The 24,653-nt window shown below is 42.3% G+C and overlaps 1 protein-coding gene across 6 annotated transcripts in view; it reads right to left on the reverse strand.

The window, feature by feature from the left end:
- Positions 1–289: 289 nt before the first annotated feature.
- LIN52 (lin-52 DREAM MuvB core complex component) overlaps positions 290–24,653 on the reverse strand; it is a 57,027-nt gene continuing 32,663 nt past the window's right edge. For 2 of the 6 annotated variants that reach the window (XM_080395335.1, XM_080395332.1), the window contains one exon: positions 10,520–13,511. Coding sequence is in view for 5 of the 6 variants with exons in the window: in XM_080395332.1 (XP_080251458.1) it covers positions 13,456–13,511 (56 nt within the window). In the remaining variant the exon portion in view is untranslated. The other 4 variants (XM_080395329.1, XM_080395330.1, XM_080395331.1 and 1 more) reach the window with 4 other exon arrangements.

Genomic DNA, 24,653 nt, shown 5'->3' on the forward strand with positions numbered 1-24,653 from the left:
AGAGCAGCCAGTTACCTCGGAAAGAGTAATTTCTTCTTCATAGGATCCACCTCTCTGTACCTCCAAGGCAGGACTGTCAGTCCAGAGTGAAGAGGGCGCTTCAGTAAATGTGGGACTGGCATGGAGGTATCAAACCATCTGCCATCCATCAGCAGAAGTCAGGCACAAGCAGCGAAAGGTTTGCCTCAGCACCGTCTTTCAACTAACGCACCAACAGGACCTCCTGCAGATCTGGGGAAAGGAGTACGGGGACAGCTGGTTCGGAGCATCTATCCACACCTTCCCCCACATCAAGGTGTTTTGAAATTGTGTCGGTGCTAGACATTAAAAGACATCAGATACCCCTTCAAAGTACAGATTCTGTTTACTTTGGTATAACTCCAAGCTGGGATTTATAACCAATTTAGCAGGACGGATTCTCAGAATATATAGAGGTTGATTATTTTGGCATGACTGATCTCCAAGCCAATGCCGAGATTAAATTAATGTAGTGATCTGATAAGATAGTGTTCTTTTTGTTAGCTTCCCCAATAATACTTATAGTTTGTGTATGTATATAAATTGTATGTAGCTTATTTGGATGCTATTTTTATTTCATTCCAGTTTAAGACTTTCATGAACACTATAATAAAATACATGTACAAATACTCTCCTGATACTTCTTCAGTAGGCAATAACAATTGCCCAGAATGGATATTACCAGGCAAAAAGCCTGACTGGATTCACTTAAGAAGTTAATGATTTCCACACATTTGTTTCACTGACAGCACATTTGGCTCACGGAATACACAGCACTCCGCCTGTACGTTCAAGTTTTCATGATGGGGACTTAGGACAAAGAGACATCTACCCACCCGCTACAAAGAAAATGACAAACATTACTTTTTTTTACCATGGATAACAATTTTGTTAAGTTACAAAAACTAGGATGCTGCCTATAGATTAGAGAAAAGGAATTATGCCATTGATCATAAACAAAAGAGGGTGGCAAATTTGGCGTTATCAGGAATATCTATTGCCAGTAACATAATAGAATTAAAATTGGGGGGGGAAATTCACTAACCACCTAGGTACAAGAAAACAAGTATCAGCACTAGGGATTTATAAAGAACAAATCATGCTGGAGAGACCTGATTGCTTTTTTTAATAGAATTATGAAATTAGTGGATGACGGGAACATGGCGGATTTGATACATTTGGATTTTAGTAAAGATTTGATACATAAATCCTACTCAAAATTAATTCAAATTGGCTTGGCTATGCCACCACATGGAATGAAAAATTGGCTGGAGACCCACAAATAAAGGATAATGATGCATAAAAAGGTATTGTGTTGGAGGGAGAGGTCTCCCTCCATCCCAGGGATCAGCAGTCAGTTCTGCCCTATTTAACACCTCCTGACACGACACCTTCAGCCTGGAAATCAGGAAATTTTGTTGAGAAAGGGAGTGAAATATAGAAGGGTATCTGGGATAGACCAGGTGAAAATAAAAAGGGATGCCAGGAAAAATTCAAGTATTATCCAAACCACAGTATCCCGTCATGAGGAGGTCCCTAGAAAAGATCCTCCACCAGGGGAGAGTGACTGCAGCAGAAACCAAGATGGGAATTTGCAGTGAAGGACAGCAGAAAGCCAGCTGGAGCGTTTCGGTAACAGAGCAGCAATTCATCCCAGCATGGAAGGACCAGAAGGCTTTTGCGGTATCTGTCCCAGGCAGGTTTTGGTGGTGCAGCTGGCAGGGGAGCTCCCAGAGTCTCTCCTATCGCGTGCTGGAGACAAAACTGCAGCAGGAGATTTTTCTTCCCAGAAACAACCAGTGCGGACACTCACAGTGAAGGCAGCCTGATTTGGGAGAAGGGCTTTAAATAGATCCTCGTTAATTTTATTTTTTTAAAATGTAAATCCAGGAAAGAAAATGGCAGTAAAGCAAATTAAATGCATTAATAGCAGGCATAAATCCCCATTTTCCTAATGTTTTCCCCTTCTCTATCGCTCAGTCCATTTGCAATTTCAGCTATTCCCCACCTCATCCTCCCGCCCACCCACAGGTGTATGTGGGTGTCCCAGGGACTTTGGAACCTGTAGGCCAGTTCCAGGCAGCTTTGCAGAGGGCAGGTAATACAGTCCTGTACATTTTGTTCTGTTAATTGGCTGACAAAAGAAAGAAATCCAATTACTGCCCTCACTGTTAGGCACCTCGCTGCCTCCGTTAGGCATCAGAGAATCCACACATGATGCAATCTTGAGAGACACATCCGCAAGGAAAATCATGCTTCCCTGGCTGGTCCCACTGCTCAGGAAACTTCGGCTTTGCTCTGACCTCCTTCTTGCTGAAAACCACTACTTATTCCTATTCGCTCCCCTTTTGTTTTGGGTTTTTTTTCAGTATTTTTCTTCTCAAACTGCATTTGTAACAGCCTGCGTTCCTTGCTCTCTTGCATTCTCCCCAGCCTCCTGCCCGTGCCTTGCCATCCTCCCAGCTGTGCTTTCTTACCTCCCTTGGTCTCCTCTCCTCTGGTTTTAAGCCCCTGTTTTTGAATTCTTCTCATGTCCCTGCATTTTTCTTCCTGACTTCCATATCACTCCATTTTCACAGTCCTGTCCCACCAAAATAGCTTGCTAATCATATTTTGACACTTGCTAGCGAAACTCCTGCGAACCTTACCCAGATGAGTTACACTAATGGGGCACCCTAACATTTATTGTAGCAAGTGCCTCCCTCTCCAAACTATTGAAGCGAAGGAGGGGAGTGATCTCTCTTTTGCTAGAGCAAATAGTTTCAAGCTCCCTAGAGAGCTGCAGCAATCATTTTAATAATGTTCTCTTTAAGGCAGGATCAGAGCCATGGAGCATCAGAGCCAGAGGAAAGCTTTCAACACGGCAGAACCGGGAAAATTACACTTTTCCTGCCCTCGTCTGCCTGTCGGCAAACGTTTGGACTGAGCAAGTGTAGAATTACACGAAATCTGGAAAGCAGCGCTTAACACTCTCCCTGGATGAGTGTGAAAGGCTTGGGAAGGTCAGAATAAGTGTTTTATATCAGTGAGGACGTTATAATTATTATTAGGATCTCTGTAATGGTCATAGCTCTCCTAAATGCACGTGTACACCGTGCACGCTGTGGCAGTTAATAGCACTGAGAGAAACCTTCATTTTTAGTGTTCTGTTTTAAATTCTCAATCTTTAACACAGCATTAAAGTGACTTTTAAAAAAATTTAATTCTCTGAATAGTTCTTACAGGTCCTTAAAAAAAGATTAAAATGCCTGGTATTGCACTGTAATTTATTTTTATTTAAATTACTAATGCCTGTCAGTTGCTTAGGCGTTTTGTGGCTTGTTTTTTGTTTTTTTTTTAAAGCCACATCTATTTAATGAAACAAGGCAGATGGCAAGCAGTGGAAGGGCCACTGGACTGTGGCTAAGAAGTTACAGGGTTTGAGCTGTGTTTACTGGATAACCTCTTAACAAGTGTCTTTCCATCGTGGTGTCTCCTTTCCTCCTGCTACTCTCTTACTGCTTCATCTGCTCATAAGCTCTTGAGGACAGAGACTTTCACCTAATTATGTGTTTCCATGATTCACAACACAGTAAGGTTGTGATACTTGCTGAGGTCACTGTGACTTAAATGACTACTGTAATGCAATGGATAACTAAAGAGAGACCCTCCAAACACCACTCCAGCCCACAGGCCGGGTACCACACGATTATTTAGCGCAGGAATGCTGAAGGCCTTAGTGGAGGGCACGAGGGGCCATGCACCACCTTCCCCAGGTGCATATTTTTCACCTGTCTTCACAATATTCTCCAGTGCCGCTAATCCGTATGAAGGATGCTCTTCACAACGTCCTCCTCACAAGGACACAAAACTGACACTTTTTTTATACTCAGTCGATCCATATCTGCATTTGGAAGCCAGAAATTTGGCATGATATTATTAATACAGCAAGATGACCGGCCAGCAAAATAGAGGCATAACAAGCTAGGATCCTAATACTTCCTTGGGCAAAGAAACCAAGATAAAGCAGGAAAACCAGCCATGTGTCCTCTTGAAGACTTTTCTCCTGGTGTCTGCCGGTGAGGTCCAGTCTCTGGAGGGAGGCTTGACACGGGAAGCGTCAGCAACCCTCACTCAGGGAGATCACTCAGCTCCCGAGCTTCCAGGAAAATGGAAGTGGAAGGTACGGAAGTAAAAATGGAGGTGGGTATGATGGTCTGTAGCTTTCTGCCATTGATGCAGGACTCCTCCAGACTGAAGCATCTGGAAGGCAAGGCAAGCGGCCACTCGCTGTAACAGGCAGTGACCGTAGTTTTCCCCTCTTCAGAAGCTGGTGTTACGGAACACTTGCAAGCAGTGGTGGTGTGGGTTTCACCAAGCATCCACCAGAGAGCCCCAGGCCAGGTGGAGTCACTGCATTTGGATGTTTCTCTCTCTGCCTCTTTCTATTCGTGAGGCAGCATAAAAGCTGCCAGCTCACTGGGGCAAGGCAGGAGCAATAAAGCTTTTTGCTTTTTCTCTCTGGGTTTTAGTAAGAGGATTACACATCTCCTCCTTCTAGAATAAACCTCTTTGCAAGGAAGATACTTCTCAAGCCCTCTTTGGAGATCAGTCCCTGCATCAAGACTCCTAAGATTCAAGCCATATCACAGCCGCCAGTAGGAAATGAACCCCCGTTAAAAGGGAAAGGCTTTTACAGCTCTGCAGGACTGCGGGGCTAGGACACGGTATACCATGGTATACGTGCTGCCACGGCGAAAGGGTCCTTGCTGGGTTCATGGCTGTCGCGGACAGAAAATTAAGGAGGCACAAGCACAGAGCAGAGTTCAAGCTCCATCCAAGATGACAGGAGACTTGCTGGAGCCTTGGAGAGACGCAGCTAACCCTCCTGCTGAAACAGCTTCACCAGCAGGGACACGTAACCCAAGAAAAAAAAGAGGAAATCTCCTGGAACTTTAACACTTGACCAAAGATGTTTGAAAACAGTACCCAAGCGTGCATGAGTGCACGCAATGAGCACGCTGTTAAAACAGAGAAAGCAAATCGACAGCTTTAAGACATAATCATATGTTTTACTACATCTAGCCCAAAGACACGGATTAATTAAGGACCCTTAGAAGGACCATAACATCCAAATCAGACTTAATCACCAATACATTCCCATAACTTTGGAAACATCAACCAGCAATTACTTCTGCAAGTTACTATGTCCGTTTACAAAAACACTTATGCATTAGAATGGAAGTCTGTGTGACAAACAAATAAAACAGCTCACTGCCACTGACCCTCCTCAGCACCCACTGAGCTTCCCTGCTGCTGAGGCTACCTGGCCACTGTGACACTATGGATCTGCTCTGGCTCTTTCTTGTTTTCCATCTCTCCCATCACTCTCTTTACCCTCCCTGTAGCAGGCATGAAAGTGCATTATTTTTTTAATTATTTTTTGTTTGTTTGTTTGTTTCTTTAGTGTTTTCTATGGCTCCTTTGGTCATCATCTTCACCTGCCTTAACCAATGTGAATCATTTCAATTTTGCCTAGCTGCCCTCCTGGAGCAAAAGAAACATCCTACCTAGTATGTACGCACATCTTGCTCCTCACCTCAGACCACAAGCCTCCCACCATCAGCGTAGAGAGGGATAGTCTGATTTACCTCCACATCACCTCCCGTCTTTCTAGCTCTCCCCCAGGACCTGTGACAATCACAACAACCCACAGGAGCTACACCTCTGGATGGCACCCAGAGCCATGGTGACTCCTCAGGTCTCTCCCTACTGCCCACTCCCCACCTCTGCTGGACACAAGTCCACGCTTTGCATTCTGCATGGAAGGGCACTGGGGAGAAGGGCTGCCGGAGCTTGACCCACCACCGCTGCAGCGTGCTGCCCTTTCCCTCGCCTTGCTGACCATTTTCATGGTTCTTCTGCACTTTTGGACGGCTGATGGATGCGTCACATGTAAACCCCCTGCCCCTCGTACGCATGGCGTTTGCCTGGCTTGCCCAGCGAGGTGGTTGGGTTTTGGAAGCACCAGGTGCAGCTGCTGGGACTGCTGGTTGGAGAAACATTTGCCTCCTGAGCCCGTTAATTAGCACAGTAACGGTAACTGTGCTCCATTAGCCAACCCATGTGGTCAAGTCCCCTCCCCGTCCACCAACCTTGCCCTTAATGAGAGCTGGAAGGGGGACACTCACAAAACACTGCCTCAGAATAATATTCGGCTTTGTCCGCGCCGGTAACGAGAGCTGACAGGATCACTACGTCCATTTCTCTTCTAATTAGCACACTTCCAGCTCAGCCTGAGCCAGCAGCCAGAGAAAAGCGATCGGACAACCGTACCGAATCACAAACACAAAGAGGCCCATTCCCCGTAATTAGGTGAGACAATCCCTCAGTCTTTTCTCGGCTGGAGCTTGCCGGTAAGACTCTCGCTGTTTTGGTAAGTCCCAGCAACACAAGTTACACGTCTCCCCAGGACACTAATAAGCCCCTAATTGTCTTCCGCTTCACACGGCTCATACCATAGGTCTGACTTGGGGGAATTCTTCTAACGAGCGGCAGCCAGCGCTCCCCGCGCTGCAGACGGACGGGGAGCCGCCTCCCGGGCACCGGCCGGAGAAGGGGGACGGGGAGAAACAGCCAGAAAAGCAGCCCAGGCGCTGGGGCCCAGCGCTGCGGCACGGGGCTGGCGGTGGGGCGGCAGCCACCCGGGGCTGGGGACACGGACCTCGTCCACCCTCTCTCCATCACCACCGCCCACCTCCTGCATGGTGGAAAGCCGAGTCCAGCTCTCTGCCTGCCTTCTCTGCTCTCGCCTCCGGTGGGACACGGGTTCCTGTGCTTCCCCGCAGAAATGCACCACCCAGACCCAGCACGTGATGGCCAAGATGTGCCCTAAGTCTCTGCTGAGGTTCACCGGGGGCTGCCCTTGGAGAAACGCACCTGGCATGGGCTTTGCTCCAGCGAGGCCGTGGCATTCCTCTGGCTCCGAGTTCAGGCTAGGAAGGAGCACCGGTGTAAAGGAGACCCTGGAAGAGAATACGTGCTGGGTCTCACCGGACAGCTTTCCAAAGATACCCACGAAACGACTGAAAACATAAGAACTTCCAGAAGTTGTGGGGTGGGCAGGAGACCCCAGCTCAAATCCCTGAGCAGAACAAGGCAGACAGACACACACTCCCTCCAACTTTCAACCCGACACTTGAGAAACCACCATCAACCAAATTATTTTTTCAGCAAAACATTTCCCCTAATTTTTGACGACAAGCTGATTCTGAGCAAAACATCCCAGCTGATCCCATTAAGGATGCTGAGGGCCTGCAGACCCCTTCGCCTCCGTGCAGCTAATTACACGCTGACCCCTCCTGCAACCGGCCTCGCCAGAAGGGACCGGTCCCCTGCTATCACACGTGCTCTTTGGCTTCAGTGTGCTAAGCAGGGGCAGAGACCAAAGACAGGGTGACAAACTGATCCATGCACAGTACTAGAGAGAGACAGGCACCGGCCATGCCCTGAAAGGCAACTTAGGATGATCGATATATTTATATATAAAAATAAGCCAATTAAAACTAGCTATCACCAATAAGTTATTTTAATAGAGGGGGAGGAAAACAAAATGAAGACCACAGAACCCGGCACCTGAGCATCCGTGCCCGCTCAGGTCACTTTGCTGGTCTTGTCCCCCATCCTCACGCAGCTGAGGAGCCCCTTCCCACCCTTCCGTACGTCACCTGCTGCCGTCCGGGCTGTTGTAGTAAGTGAAAGATGCCAAATGGCAAATGCCTGGTGCTTCAGAATTAGCTTTCAAATTCTGTGATTACGAGGAAAGCTGTATTTTGGGGAGGGGAATCCTCCCTGGCATCCAAATGCCTGCAAGTTCAAAATTTAATTACCCTATATAATTACACCTACTCATCAGCTATTGGCCACAGAGCCGGCCTTTCAAGTGATACAGAACCAAGTCAAGTACTTTGTCCCCCCAGAGATCTGGTCAATAAATAAGGTGCAAGGTCATTCTTATTACCCATTTTTTCTACTAGCAATTAAGTAAGGGCTTTCAAGCTCAGCCCTCTTCCTCTTTTCTGTTCCTTACTGAGGTGTCTATAACAGAGACAGGCAGGGAGCGTTCTGGCTTCACTGGTCACTGATCTGTATTATAGGAATCAGCAGGCAGGCCAGAGGTCAGCCACACAAACCCAACAAGAAAACGCCTGTTCTGTACATGCATCAGCTGCCTGGAGTCCGTCGTCCTGCTCAAAGGGACATGACAGAAAAGGTCAAGTCTAAAAATCGGTAGTTTCAGTGAATGATAAAGTCAAAATGTGAAGAGACCCTGTCATGCTGAAAATCTAGCACAATCTAAATAAAAACGGCATTATTGCACATATTCAATGTGGATTACACTCTATAGAATAAACTGGATCAGCCCATACTTCACTTAAGCTTTTAAATATCTTTATGTGGACTTCAAATCATTAGTCACTATTGACTTCAGGATTTTGCATTTCACATCCTCCTGAAAGAAACCCAAAGCACTGATGTAAGGATTGGCTCGCAGAGGTAACGCATCTCTAGAACAGCTTCAGCTCCAAGAATCACAGTATTACATCAAACCAAAAGGATCCAGCTCTTTTCCTTTCCTTTTCCTTTCTTTTCTTTTTCCTTTTTTTTTTTTTTTTTTTAATTTTCTTGCCTTTTTAAATATCAAGGTTCAACTCTTCTCAGGGCAATGCATATTTGGCATCACACATACAACAGGTTTGGAAGTATTTGGTATGCTAGCTGATGTATATGCTGGGATGTGCACGTAGGAACCATGGGGTCTAGTATTTCTGTGGTGGGAAGTTTTTACTACAGTGATTACAGAAATGTGTTCACAACGTTTGCATTTGTTGTTCTAATCACATTTGTTCAGTTCAGAGTGTTGGTTCACGGGAAGTTTCTGTCCAACTGTGATCATGCTGGGCTGAAAATACAGAGGACCTTCTGGGAAATTGTCTTGCAATGAATTATCACTAAAGACTGATTATTTATTGACTTTTTAAAAAGTGTCACTACAGAATGGCATATGAAAATGGAGGTGCAACACTAAGAAGCGAGGATTCTTTTCACGTTACATGAAGTTTGCATGCCGTGTTCAGATAGTTCACTCAAAGACATGACGCATTTCCCCATCACGAGTACCCCTGGTGGCTGGAGTTCTTGCTTAGGAGGAACTCAGCCATGAGGATGCCTGAAACTGGACCTCTGGCGTTTTGAACGACTGCTGGCTCTAGCAGAGCGTATGTATCACTGTGTGGATTTTCTGCAACAGTAATTTGCAAGTTGTCTTTTTCTTTTGATTGCATTATGTCTAAAAATCGGTATCAGTTTCTAAGTATTACAGAAATGTTTATGAAGTGTTACTGAACTTGTGGCAGAATAACAGTCCAGGATTTCAGGCCATATGACAAAGATTTAATTTACCTTTTTTACATGCTGCATAGGTTGATGATGGAACTATCTGGTATCACTTCCTCAACATGAAGTGGTTGGCATAATTGTTGTCATGATTTGGAAAAAGTGTTGTTTGCCTAAAACAAGTTACTGTGGTTGAAGATGGAGTGGAAGAGATCAGCTGCATGCCCAGGCTGCAAATATAAGTGACGATCCTATTCTTAGAGATATTCAAACCATGATCGAGCCCATGATGATGAGGGACAAAACAGCAGAGGAAAAAATACAAGCTGTAATTAGGACTTACACACTTCTACAGTATGCTCACACGCTGCAGTTTTGGTTATGCCATCTCAGGCTGTAACAGAAGACAGCTGAACATTGTGAATGTAAGGAAGGTGAAACATAACCATGATACCGAAAACATAGCAGGAGCTGAAAAATCGTGAGTAGTGCACAGACAGCAAAGAAAAAAAGCCCAAACAACTGTTTCTGACAATAAAAGAAATTAAAGGTTCAAAATGGCATTATCAGGTAAGCAGGTTTAAAACAAACAATTACACCCACCCACCCCCACCTATTTTTTTTTTAATCCTTTGTATAACTGAATTATAGAACTCGCTGTCCAGGGGCATTTGAGAGGCCAGAAGTATAGACAAATTAGGACTAAGACAAATTCATGGAGGGTAGGATCTACTGTGGACCAGATTCAACTAAAACAGATTGCTGGATGCTGTGTAAGTTACCCTAAAGCAAAATCAGTCCGTGTAAGCCTTTTGTTTATATCCTTACCTATCCTTCTACAACTGTAATCAAAGCGAAGATTACAGATAAGATGGGCTTGCAATTTGACTTGTAATAGCACCTTCCATTTTTATGTAACATCAAAATCACTAAAATAAACCAGAATAAGGTTCAAACATTACCTCCAAGTTGGATTAGTCAGTTTTCACTGATCCGTTATTTCTAGGTGATTTGTTGTGGGGAAATGTAAACAATAGTTGTGAACTGTGGGTTATAGGATTGTTCTGAAATTGTTAATTTCATTAATGGCAAAACACCGAGTTAAATGGAGGATCACATTCTTCAATTGCCAGTGCAACTAGAGTTTTATTTTTATAACGATTAACATGACAAACAAGAATTTCTTCTTAGCTGGATTAAATAGAAAAGCATTTGATACTCCAAGCCTGAAGAGCAAATAGCCTTTACAACTGAATACATTTAACACTGGCATTTAAAAGGAACTAAATACATACTGGGTTTCTTTCCAAGAACCTCACAGTACCATTTAACATACCAACACATGAAAACACTTTATAAAGCAATACATTAGCTTGATTAATATTACCAAATCAAGTTTTGGGGTTTTTTGTTTGAAAATACAGAAGGTTATCAGCAACAAAAAGTCACCTAGAATTTCCTGTATAGATGATATACTGCAAAGATGTCAAGAAGGACATCACTAAAGGAAAAAAACAGGGTTCAATGGGGTATGAAAACCCTTAGTATCATTTGGATATTGCCAAATATTTATTTACTGATGAGAATGGAGCATCCACAGGCCAAACACCCTGAGGTGGTGGCGTGCAGAAGCGTGAAGAGCGTTACCTAAGTGGCTAAGCAAAAGCTTTTGCATCTCAGAGGACTATTTTGGAAACCCAGATGAATTTGCAAGCTTTCCATTTGTTTATTATCAAACCAGAAAGGAGTAACAGATATGACTACAATTCTCTGGCTAACACACAAAAATACATATAAATATTACCAATAAAAAATGCGTCACTGACTAATCTCTAAAGATGACAAATACAAAGCCAATAAATATCACAATTCTATAACACGTGTTACTGGCTGCCCTATAGAATAAAAGTAATAGGCATGTGGTAAAAGGGGTTTTTTGTTTGTTTTTAAAATATATATGTTACTAAAAACTACCTAAAATTTGAAATCCCTTACTGAAAATGTCAGAAAATATACATATACTTCCATGCCAGGCTTTTGCATCTTCTCCTATATTCCTTCTCCTTTCAGATCCTAATTCCTTAATGTGTTGGACCAAAAAACCTCTATAAAATGCACAAACTCATATCGGTGACACAGATGAAGTATACCATTACGTTATATATGTATATACATATTATATACATAGTATACAAACTTAAAATTGCATTCAAAATGTATAATTCAATACCTAAAGCTACATCAACGTCAGTTTGCACCAGCAGGTTTTTTCCTCTGTCTCTGAATTACCACTTTCAGCTTCTCTTCACATTCATCTGTCTTAACCCTCATGTTCTCAAGGGATAGAGTTCCTGTTAAGCTCAGCCCTGCATAAACTGTGAAGCACAGAAATAAATCCATTAACTTTAAAATGAGACTCCTGACATTCCTAAATATTCAGTATTTGTGCAGGGTCTTTCCAGGATGCGGAATTTAACTCCTTAAACTTAGTTAACAGGAGCTGTCCATAACAAGCCTAGTTCTGACCGGTAATAACCAAGACCACAGACTGCAAACCAAAAGGTCACCAGCATTTCAGTAAAAAATTAGAGACGTACGTTTGATTAAAAAAATCTCCTCCTCTTTATTGCACACGCACCTTAAAAGAGTCTCCTCTCTGCAAAGACAGAAAAATGCAATGCTCTAAGGACAGCCTGTCACACATAGTATTTCCAAGCCGTTTCTCCTCCCAGATGTGACGGCACGCTGGTAAACGACAAGTTTTGAAAAGCCTGCATGCTAAAAATAACATTCCTAAATAGAGAAAAAACCCTGCTCTTCACCCAATGTTTCGATATTATGTTGTGCTCTAAAAGGAACGTATTTACTTACGCTTAAAATGTTGTTTTCTAGGAAAAGGAAAGAGGATGAAATGAAAAATAATTAATCTCTTAAATAAAGCAAGCAGTCTAAACATGCTCCTTACCTCTTCTCTGGGGTGAAGATACAGAAGTACATTAACAGAAGGAAAAGCCATTAAACCGTAAGATGAATAAAGCCCAAAACTGTGCTGAAAGATACCAGGTCACAGAAAATTCTATCTTAAAAATTCTGGGTTTGTTGGTGTTTTGTAATTAAAAACATGACACAATGTTATTTTCAGAAATGTTAAGATTCTGTATAAGCAGACCGTCCTCGCAATGGGGCTAACAATCCTCTTGCCCCTTCTTGTAGCACCAACTGAAAATATTACTGCCTTTCAACTCTGTAACCTTCCTGTTTCTAGCTCTGTAAGAAGCTGAGAACTGCAGCGGACTGACAAAGCTCCTTCTTTGTGTACCAGCCAAAGTTTCTGCAGGGACATTTTCCTTCCTGACACAGTAACATCTCTTTATTCCTTACGGTCTGTCAGTCTCTATTTCACTAGAGAACCATTTAGCGGTGAGATGAAGCTCCTGGTACATCAAAGGTCTGGAGGTCCTCCTTGGAGTACCAGACATGCTTCTCTGAAGGCAGCGAGGAACTGGGCTTTAATGCTCAGACCACACTCAGCTTCTACACTAGAAGCACATGCTCCTGCTGAACCACAGTTACTGGTCAATCCACAGCCCAAACGATGCTCAAATCTTTTAGCACAGGAGCTGCACGTAGAAAATTTGCATCTAAGGCAAAAGACACACAAAACGTGCTTCATGATGCACACTGGCCAGTGTCAGATCTGCTGTGTGCTTCACACAGGTGCTGCCACTGAGAGCCATCGAATAAGGACACTACGGCTGTTCGCTTTGAACAGCTGATTGAAACAGGTAATTCTGTCACAGCGTGTCAGGGCCAAGTCTCCCTGTTGGACACCTTTGGTCAGACGAAATCTGAATTCCAACGCAGCCCACTGCAGTCCTTGTGACCTGTGTATGCAACGTCTCCCCTGTAGAGAGGTGAGCTGTGGAAACACAAAGAGGTCTTTGCTTCTGAAGGTCTAGAGCAAGAGCTTTGTACTTCTTAGCAGTTCTGGGGTTCATCTGGATCCGTGGTACGGAAAATGATCTAGTTGGGGTATTTTTGTCCAAACTCCAGATGTAGCAGCTATTTTTTGGGTTTCTCTAGGATGTTCAGGAATTTCCCTCGAGTCATCTCTCTAGCTGAAATCACAAGGGAGGAAAAAGAAATTAGTATTTTTTAAAAAGCCAAGAAACGCAAACAGTTGTATAATTTACGGATTTTAACCACGGGATAAGAAATTAGTTTAGATTTGTGCTTATACCAATAGTGAGTAAGAATTATTTTATTTATTTGGTTTTTAAGGCAAAAAATAAATAAAACTGCATTCCATCTTGAATTTTCCTGACATCCCAGAAATGCAGGCAGGGCCTGGAATCCTCTAAACTCAGCAACAGTTCCCATAGGCTGACTCATTCCATACAATCTATGCTTTCTATTCCTACTGTGTTACGCTCCCAGAGCATCTCTTTTTCTCTGTACTATCCATCTCTGAATCATGTAATCTAGATTTCCATCACTCTATCTCACAGCAATTGTTCCTGGATGTTATAATCCGTCAGAGATTATGGAACTCTCTCTTTCTCCATTTCAGGATTATTGGTCCCTGGATGCTATGATCTTCAACAGAAATTAGACAGCATTTTCTCTCTCTGAGCAGTGTCAGTCCCTGGATGCTGTACTATAATGGGGTTTATATTCCTTCAATGCAGTTCATCTATGGATGGTGTAATAAAGTAAAGTTTATAGAGCTTTGGTCTTCTCTCTCTCTCTGCATTGTCAGTCCTGCGATGTTTAATACAGCGAGGCAAGGTTTATATGTCTCTCTCTCACTCTTGGCACCATCAATCTCTGGTAGCTGTATTACAGCAGGGTTTACACAGCCACTTTTCTGCACGAGACACTTCTGACTTGTGAGCCCATAAGCTCACAGGCTGGCAGAGCAGCCCTAATAGTAGCTTTGTCTTGCAATAGCAATACAATGCATCAAAGACAACTTGATTAGCAATTGAACCCTAGAGAAAAACAACCTTCCCACCAGTGCTCCCCTTCATTTTTTTTTTTTTTTTTTTAAATAAAGGTGTAAGCTTTGTGCTGGACTGACAGGCATCAAAACATGGAGGCTTTTATTCACAGGATTGATGAAGGCATGCATGCTTCCCACACCTAGCCTAGAGAGACTCTGGAAGGAGATGGGAATTCATTTTCTACTTTATCCATTCAATTCCTGACCTCTCTACTGAGAGGAACAACAGAAATGACAATTAGCATAAAAACTGGAGGTGGGTTTGTTGCTGATGTTGGGTTTTCTTTTGACATTACTGATGATCTGTTAGAACAGAACTGAAAAGGAATAAAAATGTTCAGCTTAAAATACTCAATACACACCCTCAGGTAAAGAGGGTTATTCTTTACCTAAAGGTTAGAAATTTGTGCCTTAAAGCCTCTTTAAATTAGTACCTTCTAATTTGTCTTCCAAAATTGTACCACAAGGTATTGTCATCAACAAGATCCCTGTAAAACAATTAACGGTATTATGAACTGTCTGGTACATATTGATATTCATAGGCTGCAAAGTCCACTGCTGTAAGCGGAACATGTTTCAGACTGGCTGCAAATTCAAGCAGCTCACTCCTTTACTCGCTTGGTTCGTGCCTCCAGCTGTGAGCTGTATCATCTGGGATCCATTCCCAACTCTGCTTCTGATTCACAGCGTGAACCACCACAAAGTACTCGTTTGTACCTCTACTTCCCCATACACAAGGTAGCTTGCATCTTTCCAGTGCTGCTGAAGTGCCACATGGATAGAAGATGCTGCAGAAGGGCAGGATGGGATTGTTATTTTGCCAGGAACTAAGCTGTTTAGTTCATTTGTGAACTAAATTTAGCACAAAGAACACGATTAAATAAAAAAGCAAGTTTTAAAAATTTTCGGCTAGGAATAGATTTTCAGCACCGGTTCTTTGACACCTCCCTACCTTGCACCATCAACAATGTGTGGTTTTAAAACACTCTTATTGGAGAAAGCACAAAGCTGAACTGCAGTTTATAGCGTGGAAAGTTTTCTGGAGTGCAAGTCCCATATAGGAGATATACGAATGCATGACAATTCTGTTCCCACAAAGAGGGCTGCACCCTATAAATCAGGCAGAGCATAGACTCCTTCTGTGCGCTGAGTGAAATTACTGTGGGTTGGGGGTTGCTCCAGAGCACGTGCCCTCCTGTTCACTTGTCATCGGAGATGTTAACATTTCTGATTAATTCACAGACCTCTCATTTTATTCTTCATTCCTTTATCCTTGCTATCCTGTTCTGCTGCAGCTTAAAGATTCTTACCGACCTGCTACAATAATCACCGCCCGTTTCCCCCCCCAACCCGGTGAAATTGTTTAGTGATGCCAACCGCGCTTTTAATTTGCAAGACATCAGACACAGAGGTAATTTATACCAACATCTGTTCATTTCTGACTTCTGAAACAAACTCGCACATGCTGCTACAAAATCCCATTAGGAGCAAGAGACAGCCTTCTGCTATTCTGTATTCCTCTTCTCCCAACATACTCAGGCTTGCATTGGGGCTTTATTTTTAAAGATATGCCAAACTAAAAAAAGGACCTTGCATCTTTGTATATGTATGAAAATGGCCAGGAAATAACATCGTGATATCACAACAACAACAAAATCACAGCCAAACTAAAGGCAACTTTCCACAAACACTAACAATCTTGTTTTCCTTGCTTCAGCTGCTTGTCTTATCTGCTAAGAACCACAGTTCAATGTGTTCCTGGTAAACACAGGCCAAATATGTATTACATGGTATTGCATTCAAACGTCTTGGCTATTCCCTCCCCTTTGTTCCTCTTTAATCTGCACTGGAGTATGATTTGAGCTTGGGTTTCGCACAGAAAAGGCTCTAATATTAGAAACTGACTCCTCTGCTCAGCATTGCTTCTGATAAATGAATTCTTAATAATGGGAAGATCATTTCCAATGGGGCCTTTTGGAGGTTGCTGGAGTGAGGGAAGAGCTTGTGAATGAAGAAACCATCACCCACATTCTAAATATGATTGCAGTCTAAGAGAGACAGTAAAACCTGCCTTAAACAACTACCCAAGGGATCAGCAGAAGCCAGTTGCGTAGCAGACAGAGGTGGATTTTTTAATTAAAAGGTTGGACAAAACTGTAGTGAAAACCTTAGGGATTTTTTTTCTTTAAAATGGTTGCTTAAACCACGGACTTCAAGTGAAGAGAGGGCTTGAGTGTAGGTTTCATTGTACCGGCAAACAGACGCTACAGAGGCTGCGCAGCACGAAACAGAAACATGAATCTCCACGTCAAGTCACGATTTACAACCTTGCCTACGCCGAGCATCTACTACAATAGAAAAATCAACAATGGATACGATCGCAATAGCTTGGATACAAATTAATCTCACCTACCAGGGAGGAGGAAGACGATACCGCAGCCCCTAGAAAAACCACTTTAAAATGTTATCAGCACTGGTTACAGTGGAAATTGAGTGCTTGAATAGACTCTTTCAGAGAAACGTATTGAAAAATGATATCAGGCTATTATAATTAACATGAATTAAGTTTGCTGCCTGGCAAGATCAGCCAAGCCGATCTCAAGAACAGGTATTGGGTAGGAAAGGCTGGGGCTGAAAGGAGAAGGAAACACTTCTACTTGATAGGGGAGCAGAATAAGGTTTAATATAATCTCCTCTTTAGAACTTCAATCCCTCAATCCCGCATTTAGCCTTGTTGCCTGGGGCTCCTTTTCTACTACAATTGTCCCCAAGCTGCCTCTCCGCAGTAAATTTTGTGGTTGCTGGTTGAAAAGATTCAGTAGTACAGATTGATTTCCTACAAGTGAGGAGATGAGGGATTACCAAAAGCAGTCCTGGTTAACAAGATTGGGTGCAGAATCTCCTGCTAGAGCAGCCCACTCTGCCAATGCTTTGCATCCTTTCACTATGACATATGGGTTTCATTACACAAAGATTTTCCCGATTTTAACTTGGAGGCGATTACATTGGAAACTCAGAGCTATCTTTACATCTGTAGCAATTTAAAGGTTAAGTAACTTTTAATCAAATGACAAAGACTCATAATGTTTTTTCCTCGATTGAAAATGAAAACTGCTGTTCCGGATATTCCTTCTGGTGACAATTTAATTAGAAAAAAACACTGGACTGGAGATTGGGGTCCAGCCTGATTGCTCCCCATAAAAAGCCTTCTCACACGTATGACAGCACAGGACATACTGTGTCATAAGGTCTGGATAGCCAGGAAATAATGGAAGGATTTACTCTATAAAATCAGCAACGAAAACAGTGATTTACACTTACATAAGCAACTTTCATCCAGGAGAATCCCTAAGCAACACACATATGTAAACACTTTTTTAACACAATATACACTTCAATGCAAAAGCACAACACACTTGGTGATACAGTCTACGTAAAAGATGCATGTGACAAACTGTATTTATCACACATTTATCATAAACATTATACCTTCGCTGCTTACTATTTCTGGGCTTATCTAAAAGCCTCGAAACAAAGCCTGTGAGCATCTTCAAATCACAGATTTTTTTAAATGAAGCCACCCACTACAGAAGCATTTCTCTGCCTTTGCCCAAGATGTACAACTTACGGGATAAATTTGACTGTTCTCCTCCCCTGACCCAAAAATGTAGCCTTGTTGAAATATAAAGGTCTTGCTACTAAAAAACCCTCGAAATACAATTAATGTTCTACAAACAGAACATGGGTTTACCCTGAAATACCTTATAGTATCACACTTTGCATGGTACGTTCTTGACTACAAAAGGTTATTTTAGGCACTGTCATACTTTGTTAGCTTATCAGTTATTCCTCCCATTCAGCTGTATTTACGGTAACTAAAGAACTTGGTTTTCAACATGGAAGGATTCCTTTAAAGTACTGATCATGCACTCTCAAACTACTGCTGTTTTAGGACTACACAGAAAACAAAACTAGAAAGGGTTTATTTCTGCAAAGAGCAGGAATTGCAGACAGACAGTAGAACACTCCTCTGGTTTTTAACCCTTCTGTCACAAGGGTCTGTTGCATCAGAAATTATTTCTTTTGTCCTCAGACACAATGTTAGGATAAGACGACCAAACCGTTCTTTTTCTTAGTTGGTAGGACATAAAGGCCTAGAGGAATCTGCCTGTGAGGGACTGTGGGAGTCTGGCTTGACTAGACTTGTGAAAGCCAATGGCAAAGCCACATCTTTTGGAGGGGCTCAACTACTATTGCATTTGGAAGGGAAATAAAAAGAAAAATCAGTGACAGGAGTGGGGGAGAGTGAAGGCAAAAAGGCAATCTAAACCAAGCAAAAATATTTAAGATTGACATTATTACTGAACAGCCCTCAAAGAAAAAAAAAGAGGCTTATGTCAGACAAGACCAACAGATTATTATTAATCAGCCAACATAATGTGAACTTCTATCAGAGAGAAAGAGATCTGTATGGCCCACTTTCTGTCTTGAGACCAGACCCCAAAATCCTACCACCGCCTTGATAGCTGCTAGCACCGGCTCATTCCTCTTCCTTCATAAAAAGGGCTCCAATTACTCTGCTAATGGCCTATTTCTGTGATGTAATTGTCAAATGAGTTGTCTGTGGGTCTTTGACAAATACTTATCAGTGAATGCTACACCAAGTGCCATCTCAGGAGAGCAGCCATTAGCAAAAGCAATGTCGGTCACCTTTACTGAAGGTAGAACTGGCACATGCAGATACTCAGATGTGTACTTCAGGAATGGTTACATTTACACTGAACACCAGCGTAACCATCTAGCATTCCTGAAACACATTTTTTCAGGTAAGATGACAGAATCAGCACAAACCTCCATGTGGAATAAGCTTGCATTACTGTGGCATGTTTCAATAATCAATATCAAAGCACTTGCAAAGTTTATCAAGCTTCACAATATTCTTGAGACATACAGTGATTTAATTCCCATCTTACAGATGGGGTCACAGCCTTAGTGAGGAGTGATGTACAGATGTATACTAAAGGAGTCAGCAACCATGCTAGAATTCAGGCTCTGAAAGATGAGCTCTGTCAAGTCTTGCTGCAGCATTTTAAAATATTAACACCACCCTCGGTACAAAACATCACGGTCCTTCCCTTGGTGAATGAGACAGCAGAATCTGCCCTTACTTCAGCTGTAGTTCAGGAGTCTGGCATGACTTGCTTTGCAATGCCAAAGAAGGTGGAGGCTTGCACGAAGCCAGGCTGTGAATCAGAGCAGGTGAGGCACATGGACCACTCCTCCCAGCGTGCTAGGAAAACAGGCATCTCTGACAGAGAAGTGGTAAACAGCTGAGGCTGACAAAGTTTTAAACCACTGAAACAGGTTAGCGAGTGTCAGCTAGAGCCTTAAGAATCGGAAGCAAATACCTAATGCTTTCCTGAATCATGAAATCCTCATGTGACCTCTTTCCACCGTTTTTTTCCACCCACAGTAGTGGTGTTTTATCATATACCTGATAAGAGATCTCAGAGATCATTCAGGATTATCCAGAATGGTGATAACAGATCTGATGCAGATTAAGAGATCCTCAAAAAAATGTTATTGTAGCTATCAATAAATACTAAAATTATATCCGCTCAAAAAAAATTAGAATCCTTCTCTGCAGAATAATTTACCTTGTTCTCCTAATCAGATTTCCCTGCCTTGCCAAAGGCAGTACCATTCTGTTTGCATTCGGTTGCACACAATGATGTTCACAGAGCTTCGAATGCAAAAACTACAAACCATATTCATTCACACACAGATGGGCAAAGCCAGTCAATGAAAACACTTGAAACAAGGGGCAAGGACATCCCTGCCAATGCCCAGGGAGCTACTAAACTCATGTTCCAGGTCATGGATATTAGGACCCGCAGATATTTTGTCCTGAGTGACCCCCCATATTAAAGGAAATTCATACAGTACCTCCCACTTCTAGGAGCTGACTGCAGCCAACATCCTGTGGGGCCAAAAACCTGATCCCTTTGACCCCCAAAGCAGGGAAAGAGTTACATCTTCCCTCTGCGAAGCCAATAAAAACCTCTCTTGATTATAATTTAGATAAGAGCCACTGGATTGAATAATAATGTCTGAAACTCCCCTGGCTGTTTCACCTTGAGACGTCCATCACTGGGTTAAACATGATGCTAATTGCATTTGGATTGATTAATTTCTCTCACTCCTGTCTATTCGAATAATGCTTAACAAAATAATCACAGCACCCAGAGCCAAATCTTCTCCGTCAAAGGAATGAAGCCATCAGAACCAGCAGAGATGAAAGAAATGAAGATGACCCGTAATTACTGCTACGGTGATATCATTACCATATTATAGAAAATGAGTGTATGTGGGGGGAGCGGGGGCTGCGATTATTATTTATTTTTTAATGGAACCTCACATCCCAAGAATACAGATCTGACACAGTGGAGCATATAGAAATACAGAACTAAAAAATTACTGTGCATTAAATTGCAAAATACAGCGAACACTGGGACTCTAGGTACATCAAGTGTCTGACACTGCAAGCTGCTGTTTATTCACTTCACTATTTTTTCATTGCAATAATACTTTGTATATGACTAGCAGAGATTTAAGATGCCTACATTCCCCAAAAGATCCTCAACTATCTGCAACAGAACTCGCCCATAACCCTGATGCTAAAGCCATTCTCCTTTAATATCATTACTTCGAACACTAGCTTTCAGATTTTAAACCCGCAAGATCTAACTTGATGCTCAAAGAAAAGCTAGCGTGCAAGTAGTTTTTCTTCTTAAATGCTGATTCCTATCTGAAGGCAGTTATAAATTCCATCACCAGCTGCAGCAGATCACTTTCAACCATTCATTATGCTGGTTCTGTAAAGATATCAAATGTATCAAGTCTGGAAGAATTTAAACTGGGATCCGGAAATAAATTAAATTTAAAAAAACAGAGAGGGGGGAAAAAAACCCCAACCAACAACAACCAAACCAAACCCACAACCCTAACATCAAAACCAAAGGCCTTCTGCTCCTTTTATTCTCCAAAATATACTCCCAAAGCTCCTCTCATTTGAGAAACAAATAGCTTGGCAATTGTATAAGATCTTCAGACACCTGTGCACTGCAATTCTAATTGTGGTTTATACAGTTCACTTCTCTCAGTGCTGCTTATGTCTGCCCCCTAGTCTCAGACCAAAGACAAAAAAACCCACACACAACTAGCAGCTTAAAATATTTATTCTGGAATAAAGCCAAGGTCAAATACACACAAAAATTTCACATGCCAAAAATGTCAAGACCTAAGACCAGGTGCTGACTCATGAAGCTAATTAAACACAGAAAAATGATGTTTGAGTATTTCGTAAGGCTTAAAGAAATTTAAGTTATGCTTCTAATATTAAAAGCAGTATGAAAGGCAATTTTATATCAAAGTTGAGGATATTTTCAAGTATACCTGAAAGGGACTTTACTAGTGTAAGCTGTCACTGGAACAGCTACAGCTTGGGAGAGCTCTGACCACCAAAATCCACAGATGCTGGGGGCAAGGAGCAGCATAGAAAAGGGGGCACGTTTTAACAAGAAGCACCCTAAATGTTATTTTTTTTCCTACCTGCTTGTACCAAAAGGAAAATAACCTCTTCCTGGCCTCCCAACCCCTGCAGCGGACCAAGATCTCTTGATAATTTAGGTTTTCCCACGACAGTATCTCAAAGAAGAATCTTCTTTATTGAGCAACGCAGAGAAAGGAGATCAAAACTGCTCAAGAACTCTTGAGCGTAAAACACATGAAGAAGCTGGGAGGGCGAGCTCTACAATGAATATAAAGCCGGGTATGAAAGGTCTCTGGGGGTGACCAGCCCCTTCTCAGAAGGCACAGAGGCAGCAGTGCTGCCCAGGCTCCCACAGAACAGTGTGCCCCTGCCTGTGCTGGGGAGCATGTATTTACTGGTTGGGAGCAAAACAGGTGAACCTTGAAATTAACAATTTTTTCAAGTCTTACCGGTGGCCAGGGCACACAGGCCATGGCAAAACCTGAGCCCTGGAGCCAACAGGAACAGAGAGATTAAGAGTTATTAGGAGTAGAGAGAATTACATATTTACAGTGCAGTTACTGAAAATAATCGTGTAATGATTATGTAAGTCCCTATATTCCTTTTGGCTAATAATGTTGGGATACAAGCTGTATGGTTATGCAAGCCTGGGCACACAAATCCAATCACAGACATCAAGGCATGTTTACAGGGAGGCTCGCAGCTCTGGTTCTCTGGTTTGGGAATGGTATGGCTTCCTTGACCTCCAAAGCCCCTGTCAGTAGGTTAGCTAATGGCTTGAGCTGTGAAGCTAAACTGAATTTTTAAGCTTAACTTCTGTCAACGAGCTTCAAGAAGAGGTATCTGAGTGAAAGAAGGTGATACTATGGTAGTCTGTATTTATTTGTCCAGAGATATGTCTTTACTTTAAAAAGCAGTCTAAATTTTTAAAATGTTTCTAATCCCAAGATTCCTTACTGAAACATTTTTCCATGTAGATAAATGCAGCCCTTGACATAACAACAAATTACCAATATTGAAGATGTCTATGAAAAAAAGATTCACACTTTTTATGACCGAACAATATTACTTGACTGACATGTGAAGTCAACCAAGGTTCCTTTTGCCATCAGTACAACAATAGAACACATTAAATTACATAAAGGACTCCCATAATTCCAAAAATCCAAAACCAATTGTATGACCAAATACAAGTAAAAGACGGAAATCTCAGTGCTTCAAGGCGAAAGTCTCAACCTTAGTTAAACCAGAATTATAAAAAAGCAGCAATGTGCAGTTTATGGGCTAAGAAAATACCTTCACAATTGCCCCCATAATTTTATTCTTTCCTCCACATGAATCAAAAGCACTTTCTTTAATGACTGCCCTTATCCCTATTCTCATCCTTCCCAGTATATTCACTGCTTGCTTTAGTCCATCTTTTTCAGTTGTATTACCGACTAGTTTCATGCACTCTGCCTGCCACAATCCTCTTCTCCTGGAACCAATACCCTGAGCTGAGGAATACTTCAAAGTCCAGAAGAGGGCTCAGGGGATCCAAAACCATCTTTACTAACTCCAAGTTGGTCACAAGACATCTGAGGAAACACACTGGTTTAGAAATGTTACAGCTTTTACAGCACCCAAATGCTACTAGAGTCAAGTTCAAATGAATATAGAGAAAAAAATATATATGGAAGAGTTAAGAATCACAGGAAAATTGTTGTTACTCAAGAGAACCTATCACTAGTTTTAACCTGACCTACTTGATAACAGAATTGTAGTACCACTTTGGGCTGTTTGGAATAGATATTAAATATAAACAATGCCGGCTCTGCTACAATTACCACAATTCAGCTGTTCATGAGCTCAAAGTCAACTAGGCAAGGCCCAGCTGTAAAAGCAGATGTAAAAGGTGCACTCAAAAATAAACCCTTCCAGACCCATGAAAAAACATGGGAACATTTTTCATAAACACCCTCATGCTTCTAGTATCCATGGACTTGGAAGAAAAACGTAAAGACATGATTCGAATACAAGAAGTACAGAGGTATTGGACTCTGCAGAGATCTCAAGAGAGGAGTGGCCAGAAGAAACTCCAGTTTCTTGAAACCCAGAAATGAAGCATACTAGTCAATCGTCATTCCTGAAAAAAGAAGCCAAAACAAAGAAAACAACATTATTCTCCACTCCAGAAGGTCTACTGAGAGCAGCCCAGCAAGCTTTGCTACTCTTTTGCTTCCAAAAAGCCTGCCAGGTTTATTCTCAGTCCGTATGCCGGTGGTCTGAGGCCATGTCTACCATTACTTTCTTCTCTTATGAAAACTGAATACAGTGACGTAGCTATTATGCTTTAATGAGCTGACTAGTGTTCGTCATCCGTTACTGGAAATGAAGAACAGAGGCACTGCGGCAAAGCAGATGGCAAACCACCTACAAGACAGCTCAGCAAGTAAAGCAGAAGGTGGTGATGGCCATGAGGATCTCCTTCGACTTAGTGACTGGTGAGATTATTCTGAGGGTTGAGGGGCAGTGAAGAAACTCTGGAAGCCAAAAGAACCCAGAAGACTCCATGACCCAGTGACAGTGGGATTATCAGACGTATCTGGAGAGAGGAAGGTGCAGTGGAGTAGAAGAGGTGTAAGGAAAAAGAAGATATAAGGAAAAAGTGGTAAGTGAAGAAAATTTAATCTACAAGAAGAAAACAGATCACATGAGAAGGCACAC

This window comes from Falco punctatus, assembly GCF_963210335.1.
Source record: "Falco punctatus genome assembly, chromosome: 7".
NCBI lineage: Eukaryota > Metazoa > Chordata > Aves > Falconiformes > Falconidae > Falco > Falco punctatus.